Raw genomic sequence first — 10,788 nt, forward strand, 5'->3', positions numbered from 1 at the left:
AATCTAAGTGTATTTCATTATCCAGTGTGTGTATGATTCAGGTCCCTCTGGACAGGCAGTTGCAGCCGGACTCGATTTGAGTTTTAAGAAACGTCAATCTTTTAAATCCAGTTTAGAGCCTGAAAGGAGGCTGATGATTTTGCTGATTATTCAAATGAATTGATAGTCTTGAGATCGGAAATCTGGCCACAATGGAGTCTTGAACAACATCTTAAATCCAAATGCAAAGCTGTGTGTGTTTCTGTGTGTGTGTGAGTGTGTCTACTTAGTTACCTATAAGAAAGAGGTATTCCTAGAAACTAATCACACTGTTGGATCACCTTTGACTCCTAATTTCTGGATTAGTAAAAAAGTGATGTATCCACTATATGACAAACGAAGAGGATCATCCCTAAAATCCTAAGGGCAAAAACCACTTTGCCCTTAACTGTCTACACAAAACCACTTCCTATAAAAGAAGTAAGCCCAAGAAAGATATAGTGATCTAATACTGGTAAAACCATCATCTCTTTTTAAAAAACAATCTATCGAAGTGAGGACCAAAATGATATGGATGAAATATTTCTTTACAAGTAGTTCCTTGAAGGTAATTTGGTTAAATCTGCATAGAATATTCAAAGAGCAACTTGAGAGGAAAAGAAAAATTTAAAGCGGGTTATCTGGAAGGAGAGAACGTCATTGAAATATGTGTACCAAAAAATATTAGAAGAAAGATGCAGTGTTAGTTTTCTCTCTCTGACTGGCCGATATCTAGCATAGTTCCCAGCCCTATTTACTAGGGCTCAGTAAATATTGAACTCAGATGGAATTAAATAAATGCAATTGACCTAACAACTTTGGCACATGGGTTCTTGGGTAGCATCCTTCAGGTGTCATTTTGAAATAGATGGCAAATTTCATGAAATTTAACGTGAAAAGAAAAAAATAGAAACCTCAAATATGAATAAGACATCAGGTATTTTAGACCTGATACTGTGGGTCACATAGACGGATTGCAGATATCCTGCATACTTTCACAAAATGCAGATAATTTCCATGTCTCTTGACTCCAAGAGACCGGTCCATCAAGTAGAGATTTTCTTTCTAGAGGATGAGATCCGGCCTCCGCGCTGCGACTCCCGGCACCTTAGCAGAGGCTAAGGAGTAGCTCGGACCGGAGAACCCGGGAGCTCGGCTCACGTGACACTGAACGGTCAGCCTCCTCAAAGCTCAGGCTATTTTTTTTTTTTTTTTTCCCGACGTTTTACAAGGAACAGGTGGCTGCGGTCTAACACCGCAAGCCTGCGATTTGCATAACACTCGCGCGCCTCTGTTCTCTTGATGCCTCGCCCTCCCAAGCCAGGGTGCGGCGGCAGGTGTTGGGGCGCCGAAATCCGTGGGCGCGCAGACAGCGCATCAAGGTTCCATTCAGTGCCAGCTGCCACGTGCCTGCCCGACACCGGGCCACTTAGCCACGCACCACGCAAAACCACGAACAACAACAACAAAAAGTGTGGGGAGGAGCCTTTGCCTCCCGAGCTTTCTTTGCCCGGTCTCGGGCCTCATCCCTCCTCGGCCGAAGGGCCGCCTCTCTGTGCCCTGTTCCTGCGCCGCGCCGGACGCGCAACCCTGCCACCGGCTTGGAAACTGCGAGCGGCTGTAAGTCTTGTCGCGCCAGGTTGGGGGACGAGCAAACCGGGCTCGACACCTGATCCAGGCAGGGCCGCCCCACCTGCCCTGTACCCTCGGAGAGGAGGCTCCTGTCACTGACTGGACCACGTCGCACAGCCCTATGCTGTCGCCAACCCCAAGCCGCTCCCAGGGCTAGAAAGAAGCTCGTTCCAGGAGGCAACTGCTTTGGCAACTGCAGTCCCGCATCTATCCCTCTCAGCGCCCCGGGAGTTGGATTCCGGCCGGGCTGAGTCTCCGCACGCGCGGAGACTAGGGCACCCGCTAGTGGAATGGGGTGCGCCTCCAGGCCACGTGCCATCTCGGCGACGCCCGACCCTTAACCTCTGACCTCCGCCCCACCTTCCACGTGGGGAGAGCCAGACCTCCTCTGACGCACGCCTGCAACCAGCTCCGTGGAAAAGCGACAAAAACCTGCGCATTAGCACGGCGGCCAATCAATTGCACCAAAGTTAGCAACGATGCTTAAAATGTTTTATTTTTTCTTTTTAAAAATATTTACAGATCTGAAATCTATCCGCCTTTCGCCCCTATCCATCCTCGGGACAAGGGAAATGAAGAGGCGTTGAGATCATTGTTCAAAGCCCCCAAGGACTGGCTTGGCCGGCCGTGTGTACGTGTACATATATACAGGTATATTTACGGGGATAGGAATGTATCTGGTTTGGTGTGGGGTTTTTTTCTGATTTTTTTTGTCCTACCGGCTAGTGTCGATCTGACCGAAACTCCCTGTCCGACCACCACCCTAGAACGTCCCCTCCAAAATGGTTTTCAAAACGTATTGGTTTGTTTGGGGGTAGGGGGCGGGTAGAGAGCAAATGATCTGGCTGGAGGGATGCCGATAAATACCAGAAACAATCAAACCAAAGTAGGGCAAAAGCCATAAATAAGAGATAATGAATACACATGGTGTATTTCGTAATATTTCTGGAAACGCGCCACCTGCTCCGGAGTGGGGAGGGGCGGGGCGGGGGCAGCCCGCGCCAGCCTGGCGGGGAGCGGGCGGGAGGGCGCGCGGCGCGGGGCCGGCGGGCCGCTATCAGTAGTCGAGCTTGTTGTAGAGGTTGTAGAGAGGTAAGGCCGAGAGGTTGCTGCCCGGGTAGTAGAGCGGCGCGGGGAAGGCGAGCGAGCGCGGCACTGGCACGCGCAGCAGCGAACTGTCCCGGAACACCAGCGGCATGCCCACCAGAGTCTGCGCCGACGCGTGCGCCATGTTGGCCGCCTCCAGCTCGGCGGAGAGCTGCCGCTTCCACTTGTTGCGGCGGTTCTGGAACCAAGTCTTGACCTGGGTCTCGGTGAGCTGCAGGCTGGAGGCGAGGCAGGCGCGCTCCGAACTGCTCAGGTAGCGCTTCATGTCGAAGGTGGATTCGAGCTGGTACACCTGGCTGCGCGAGAAGACCGTGCGCGTCTTCTTCTTGGCCGCGCCCGCCTGCCGCTCGGCGCCGCCGCTGTCCCGCGGCCGCTCGGGCCCCGGCGACGGCGAGCCCGCGGGCAAGAGCCTGTCTTTCTCTTCCTTAAAGTCCGGGTGCGAAGAAGAAAGGAAAGGCTTGCGCTCCGAGCTCGCCGGCCCCGCGCCTCCGCTGCCCTTGGGGGTACCTGGGGAGTGAGAACAGATAAGAGAGCCATGGAATTGGGGAGCCTCATGGACCCCCAGCTCCTGCCAGGACCAGGGGCTTGGCTGGCGCCTGCAGCCTTGGTTCCCATCTTCCTGGATCTCAGCCCCTACTTTTCTCGACCTCTCGCTGAAACCCAAAAAGCGGCACCCGGCTTTTGAAAAGCAACAGGAGAGGGACCCAACTACTTGGAGCCTGGGGTCTCTGTGCTCCCAGCTTCCTGAAAGGACGTGTCGCAACAGGGGGAGGAGGTCTGGAGGGGGAATATTAGCATCTTTTTAAAAGATTTTGCCTTGTAGTAACTGAGCTGGAAGAGTTCCCTGAGCTTTATAGGGTGGCATCGTTTCACAGGCCATTTGTTCGGAAATCACGCTAAGGACTGACACGGGGCTCCCCTTGGTCAGATGTTGTAAAGAGGAACCATCTCTGAAAGGCACCATTGTCAATCATCTTGGAGTGCTAATCATTCTGAGGAGGAGGAGGGGAGACAGAGAGGCAGAGGTCGAAGAGAGGGGAAGAGAGAGAAGAAAAGGACGCAGAAGGAGATTGCGGTAGAGACGGACGGGCGGACCGCTCAGATCCGACTTCCAGACATCGTGTGCAGAAAGTATCCGATGTGCAAAGGGGATATTGCAGAGCCTTGAGAGCGGCCGGCCCTGTGCCAAACCCACAAATACACTCCCATCAACCCAACCTTCCCCCAAACCGCGCCGCGCGGCATCTGTGTTCCCGGTTTCTTCCCGAGCACCCGCGGGGCGGAGGAGTCAGCGCGGAGCACGCCTCTCCCCCCAACCCCACCCTCGGCCCCGGACCCCGCGCGGCCGCGGCTCTGGCCGGGGGCGGGGGGCCCGACGCGAGAGCCCCGGCACAGTTTCCCACCCCTAGAGCTTGCTCCAGGCCGACCCGGCGGCGTGCGATCCTTACCCAGGCAAGGAAAGGGGATGGGGGGGTGGTGCTTGGAGCCGGGCTCCTTGGGGCCGTGCGGGTCTGGGCAGAAGCAGGCGGGTGCCTTCCAGCCGTCGTCCGGCTCCTCCTCCTCCGAGGACACGGACAGGCTGCGCTTCCTGGCCGGCCAGGCGGCCGGCTCCCTCGGCGCCTCCGAGGGGCCCCCGCCCAGGATGGACTGAATGGTGAAGCTGGAGACGCCGCCGGCCGCCGGACACCCCTTGCCCGCATCTTCCTTGCTGCCCATCCTGGGTTCATAAGAAATCGGAGGAAACCAAGAACTCCCTTTAGAAATGATCTGGGTGGAAGGTGGTGCAGGCAGGCAGGCGGGGGGGGGGGGGGGGGGGGGGGGGGGGGGAGGGGCGGGGAGGGGAGCTAGGGGGAGGGGGCGGCGAAGCTGGCGAGGCTTCCCCTCCGCGCGGGGGAAACGCGGGCACCCGACAGCTGCGCTGGGGTCCCTGCCCGCCCGGCTTCAGGTGCGCCCGCCCAGCCCCGGCGCGAATGCCCCTTCCTTGCCCGCCAGCTCGCCGGGTCCCTGGCGGCGCGGAGGTGGCGCGGCCTCATTTGCATAGAGGTTACCCGGACGCGGCCAATCGCAGCGCCGCCGAGCGGCCCCGGAAAATTTCAAAAAGCACAGGCCGGGCTCTCACAGCCCCTGTCCTCCCCCGAGCTCGCGAAGAGCCCAGCGGGCATCTGCTGTGTCCAACCAGCCTGGACCGAAAGCAGGATGGATGACAGCTAGGTTCTTAGCCTCTGTGGCATCTCTGAGGGCTCCGACCCCGGCCCTCTCGAGAGACAGGGGCAGCTCGGGGCTCAGAACTGGAATGGCCCCACGCCTCCTTTAGGCGATGCAGGTCCTCACACCCTCAAAGGGCTCATAGGCTGCGCCATGACCCTCCCCAACCTCTCATCCCTTCTCTCCTAGGCAGGCAGGTAGGGCTGGCAGGCCTCTGCGCCCCACGGGGGAGGTTGGGGGTCGTGGGATTTAGGAGCGTGCGCATGGGAACTGATGCTCTTCCTAGAAGCTTAACTAGGAGGCCTGGCATCAGACAACTTTGGCCCTTCCTCCCCACAGCCCCCAACCTTGTCACGGGCCCAGCAAGACTGCATGATCGTTGTGGGGGGTAGGGGAGGCCCTAGATCTTGTTTCAGGAGATCCAGGTTCAAATCCCAGCACTACCATTTACACGCTAGGTGAACTTGGACAAGTGAAGTCCCAATCAGAGCCTCACTGTTCTCATAGGTGATACGCACCCATTAATATCCCCTTCCCTTCACCTGTTTTGAGAATAGCCTAGGTAGGAATGAAATGTGCCCTGTAAACCTCTGTAAATAGCCCAAAGCTCGGCCTTGTCTTCCCTGACTCTCATTTTTACGTAAATATTGGAAGTCAGGGAATTGCTGCAAAAATAGAAGCGATCTGCTATAGGAAAGGGGAGAAGGAGATGAGGACCATGGTTTTAGGATTAGGCAAAGGGTATTCAAATGGGAAGGTGACCTTGAACAGGATTCTTAAACTTTCTGAGCCTTGGTTTTCTCATTTTTAAAATTAGGGGAAAGCAAAGATTGCCTCGAAGAAGCTAAATGAGGTCAAAGTGCCTAATTCTGAGTACAGCTTGCGGTAGGCGCTCAGTTAACCATAGTTCCCTAAGGTGTTTGCACGGCCCCCTCAAAGCCCTGATTCTTGCTCTTTTAATTCCCAGATCAACTGGTACCAGATGCGGAACCCACGCGACGCAGGCAAAACTTTTCGGGGCATAGTTGTCTACACAAGCCTGGAGGAACCCAAGGTGAGGCAAGACTCCAAGGCGGTCAGACGACCTCAGCCCCAGGTCTGCAGCCTCCGGTACGGCTCGGCCAAATGATCCCAGGAGCCCTGACCCTATGGTGCGCCCCCCCCCCCCCCCCCCCGCCAACGCAGCCAAGGGAGAGAGGAGACTGAATCAGTCCCCACAAATGTCCAGACGCTGCCCCCATGACGGTGCAGTTCCCTCCTCGCCCGCGCCGCGCCCGGGTTATTGAGTAAAGCGCTTATAATATCATTAGCCGCGGTGAGTTACCGACTGCAGCCCTACCCGTGGCAGAACCTCTCCCTACTTAACTCCTCCAAGGGCTCGTTAATGGGCTAATTGATTAGGAGTCGGCGGCGCAGCGGGGGCAGGGGCAGGCGAGGGGGCGGGGGCCGGAGGCTGTGCGCCACGGCCCGGGAGGGAGGCCGGCGAGGGGCAGGTGCCGGCCTCCGTCACCGCATTAACCTCTTCAGGGCTCGGCGGCGGGGTCGAGACACATTACAAATGGTCAGCTTTAATCATGGTGTCAGCTCATTAACCCGGAAGGACCCGGTGCTGAAATACAATTTGCGCGTCCTCCTCTGCGCGGCCGCGGCGCGAGCTCCCGGGCCACGTCACAGCCCGGCCCCCGCGCCCCCGCACGGTTGCGGGGTAGAAGGGAGCATCCTGGAAACCAACAGCAGACTCGCACCCGCCTGCGACCTCTCCTCGCGGGTCTCCCGGCCGGGCTTCGCCCACCCCGCGGGAAACAGGCCAACGCGGCGAGCGGAGCCTGGGGAAAAAACAGTCTTTGGGGTAGGAGGAAGGCTTTCGTTGAAACCTTCTGAGCTAGCAAATACTCGACGCCGGCAACCTGGACTATCCTGAGCTCATCTAATAATTCTAAACTTGAATTCTCAGAGCAAACCCGTGGTGCCGATCCTTAGCCCAATGTACAGTCGGGGAAACTGAGGCCCCGGAGGGAAAAAAAAGTGACCAACCCAAGTAGCGTAAGCAAGATGGAAGCCCGAGGTTGTCCCACTGCCTGTACGCGGCCCTGGGAATGGGCGAGGGGCGGGGCAAGCATTGATGCTGAGCTTGGGAGTGGCTGCGGGGTAGACTGTGAGGACCCCGGCTATCTCAAGCCCGCCCGGACGGGTGTTTGGGTGGAGTTGGCCTCTGCCAAGGCAGTGGCCAGGTGTGGCAGCGGCGGGGCCTCTGGGATGAGCCCCGGAGAAACAGCTCCCAGACCCGGCGAGGTTCGGGGGCGGGGGGACGGTGGCGGGGAGCCATGCAGCCTGGTTTGAGGACTCTTAAGAAACCGTGCAGCCTCGCGACCCCCAGCCGCCACCACCACCCGCTTCCGCGGGCTAGTTTGGGAGGGAAGTCAGAAGGAGCCTTCCGGCCCGGTGCTACGCTCCTTGCGGTCGCTTCGACTGTCTGGTCTACACAGGCGCGCGCCCCTGCGCAGCCTCCTCCTCCTCCCAGGCACCTCTTCGGACGCGAACACCGTAAACCTCAGGCTTGCTTCTGCATAAACGATTCTGCCGTGGCACGCATTCGGTCCGCAAACGTGCGCTACAGCGCCACAGACACACTGCCCCGGGCCCGGGAAATGGTGGTGGTGGTGGCGCAGGCCGAAGGCGGGGAGGTTGCAGCGGAGAGGCTGTGGGGCGAGACCGGGCAAACGGGTCCTCCACGCCTCCTCTCCTTTCAGCCGGTCACGGGCGGGGTCTCCCGCTGCCCCACGGTTACGGACAGCAGTTCCACTGCAGGGGCCAGAGGGCCAGGACAGAATCTCCCCGCCCTTCCTTGGGGGCATTTTTTGGGGGGGGGGGGTGGGTCCCCGAGACTTCATGGCGAAGGCAGAGGCCCAGACGCCCTCTCCTGGGCTGAGCGCAGCTGCAAACCACACGGCCAGGAACCTTCAGCGTCAGGAACCACCACCCACAGACACCCCGTCTCTCTGCCCTCGAGCGTGGCAATCCTTCAACTCGGTCCCACCTCCCGCCCCACCCTCCTAGTCTTGGGGTAGCTCCGCCCCTCCTTAGTTCAACCAGATTAACAGCCGCTTCCCCGGGAGTCAGGCCCCTCGTCATCCTTGGGATCGCTTCCCCTTCCACTCCCCCTTTCCTGGGAATTAGGCATAACCGAGTTTCAAGGAATGATAAACTTTCCGAGACTGAAAGGACGCTTAAAGTTTAGGTCTCGAGATTATGCCGCTGCTCAATATTAAAGCGGCCCAGAGCAAACTTGCCGAGGAGCCTAATAAAAATTGATCCTCTCTGCTCTGCGGCAGTCGGGAAATAGGCTGGCTGAGCCGGGTAATAGTGGAAGAAGGCTCCCTCTGAAATGACAGATGAAGTCATAAACAAGTTTGATCTTGGAATCAAGCTTCGATAAATATTAAACACAGTCTGCCCCCCCTCTTTGCGCGAGTGGATTATGATATATGGCGCGTCGAAACTTTAAAATAAGGAAATACCAGAGAAAATGATCTCAATAAATTTTCTAAGTATAAACGTTGATTATGTTTCGATTTTCATTCAAGGGCCTCTGCTGTTCGTTCTTTGGTGCAAATGACATCTTGCAATAGGCTTTTGGGGAAAAGGGCTCCCTATTTGAAAAAGAGAGCCCCAGAGGTGTACAATTTATGTAATCTGCGGCTGGAAAATGAATTGTGTAATTTATTGGAAAACAGAAAGTCATGAAGATTGGATCAGCATAGCCGAGTCCCAACACCCCCCTCCCCACATCCATCAAGTTCCAATTAACAGCCTAACCAGAGAGCTTTAATGGGTTTCCAATCTAGTGGCCTGATAGACTCATCAATTCCTCTGGGAGAAATTAAGAAAATCGACCGCCCCTTGGCGACGCAGTGTCATTCCTTTCTGCAACTATATGTCAAATTAAAAACACAATTAAAATTTAAACTGTTTCAATCAAAGGGTGCCCTGCAACCTATGTTTCACTTAATAGAACTTTGATGAAAATCTGATGCGTGCACTCCATCACCAAGGGGGGCGAGGGCGGCGAAGCTCACGAGAGAAGGGGATTCTTTCTTTTTCTTTAAGACTTTAGCGCTCGGGTGAGGCACACCAGGTGACTCCACCCCGCAGCTCCAGACTAAAAGAAGGGAGCAACGCGCTCTCGGCGCGTTCTCGCTCTCTTCGCTCTCACATCTCCCCCAACTCTTTTTCCTCTCCGTCCACTGCAACCAGAAGGGATCCTTTAGGAATCCGGCGACAGAGATTTGGGGGGCAGTTTTCGCTGCGAAGAGGCATCGCCTGGAGCAGCAGCCAGGAAGGGAGCTGGACGAGTACAACAAGTGGGCATCTCCTGGAAACTGCCCGAGGAGGCCCGCTGCCTCCAACTATCTCTTGTCGCTGGTCTCCGAAACTGCCCGGACACACGGTGGAAGTGCAACGGGATCCTGGAGGCAGAAGGGTGGGGAAAGATCCCTAGCGGAAAAATGGACACCCGCTGCGCTGCTGTCTGAGACAGGATTCCCTAGAAGCTGGAGCTCCCCCCTCACCCCCAATAAGCCTCCAGGGTACTTCCGCAAGAGTCGCCAACCTCGGGAACAGGCGCATCCCAGATCTCAGTATCTGGGTCCGAGGCACCAGGCGGGGCTCCAGAGTACAGCACGCCCAGTTATCTTTGCTGCCCTCTTCCGCCACCCGCCCACAGCACCCTCCCAAATGTCTGTAGGCCAAAGGTCACCATTCGCCCCGCGCACCCAGACAGGCGCACGTGCACACATGGCCGTGCACACTGCGAGATGCGCGCGGCCAGGCGAACGGATCGCTCGCACCCCAAAGGCAGAGACTGGCCAGCAGGCTGGGCTGGGGTGGGCGAGCAGAGAGTGGGTGGGAAGCCCGGAAGAGGGGCGGAGAAGTGCCTCTGCCCGGCCAGGTGCAAGTGCCCTGGAAAGCGACAACCCAGGGGCTTCCTCAGCTGTGCTTTGGACCCCCCCCCCCACAACCAAGTGAGGGTTTCCATGGGGCTCACGGCTTTTACACCCCGACCCCGTCGCCGTGACCCACTAGCGGGGTCTTTTCCTAGCCGCTTGGCGGTCCACGCTTGGCTCGCTAAGAGGAAGAAACCTTCGGGATGGATCTCAGGGCCCGGGGCGTGGACAAGCGCAAGGGGTGGGGCGACATGGGGCCCTGGAGGCGGGTAGGAAGGTTCTCAGATAAGTCTCCAGCCCCCGCAGGGCCTCTCTAGGGAAGTTCAGGTACCCCGCGCAGTAGAAGCAGGAACGCTTGGCCCGGGCCCAGGCAGCCCAACGACGCCAGCTCTTGCCAGAGCCCCCGAGGATCGAAAGCTGCGCAGCCCTCTGGACCGCCGCTGCTCTGACCCCCAGTCCCATCGCCCGGGCCCAGGCTGCCCCAGCGTGCGCTTGCAGAAGAGAAAGCAAATCCCACCGACCTGCGTGCCTCCTCCTCTTTCTCCCCGCTCTACCCTCCAGCGCGCGCTCTGGGGTTCTGGCGTGCCAGGGCCTGTCAAAGGACGTCCTGGTTCAGAATGAGCGTCCAGTGGCGAGGGGGCAGTTTATATCTGTCTTGCTCTTATTTGATGTACACACACCTGCTCTATTTACTACCAAATAAAAGAAATACATCTGTGTTGCCAACAGAAACAGCTCAAGAGCTTGCTCACTGGTCTCCCAGGGCTCGGAGATGCTCGCCGGTCCTCAGAGCCCGGCGTAGTGGGACCCTGGCTCCGAGTGAGGTCCTGGCCTATAAGCATGTGGGGGTCTGCAGTAGAATGTTGGCAGCGTCCACAGTTTG

The 10,788-nt window shown here is 57.4% G+C and overlaps 1 protein-coding gene across 1 annotated transcript; it reads right to left on the reverse strand.

Annotated features, from left to right (window-relative positions):
- Window positions 1-2,131: 2,131 nt before the first annotated feature.
- Window positions 2,132-4,489, reverse strand: HMX2 (H6 family homeobox 2). Its single transcript, XM_027529267.1, has 2 exons — window positions 4,206-4,489; window positions 2,132-3,264 (listed from the first exon to the last, which is right to left on the reverse strand). The coding sequence occupies exons 1-2, from the start codon at window positions 4,471-4,473 to the stop codon at window positions 2,708-2,710; spliced, it is 825 nt and encodes a 274-aa protein (XP_027385068.1). The 5' UTR covers window positions 4,474-4,489; the 3' UTR covers window positions 2,132-2,707.
- Window positions 4,490-10,788: the final 6,299 nt, after the last annotated feature.

Source organism: Bos indicus x Bos taurus, chromosome 26 (genome assembly GCF_003369695.1).
Source record: "Bos indicus x Bos taurus breed Angus x Brahman F1 hybrid chromosome 26, Bos_hybrid_MaternalHap_v2.0, whole genome shotgun sequence".
Taxonomy (NCBI): Eukaryota; Metazoa; Chordata; class Mammalia; order Artiodactyla; family Bovidae; genus Bos; species Bos indicus x Bos taurus.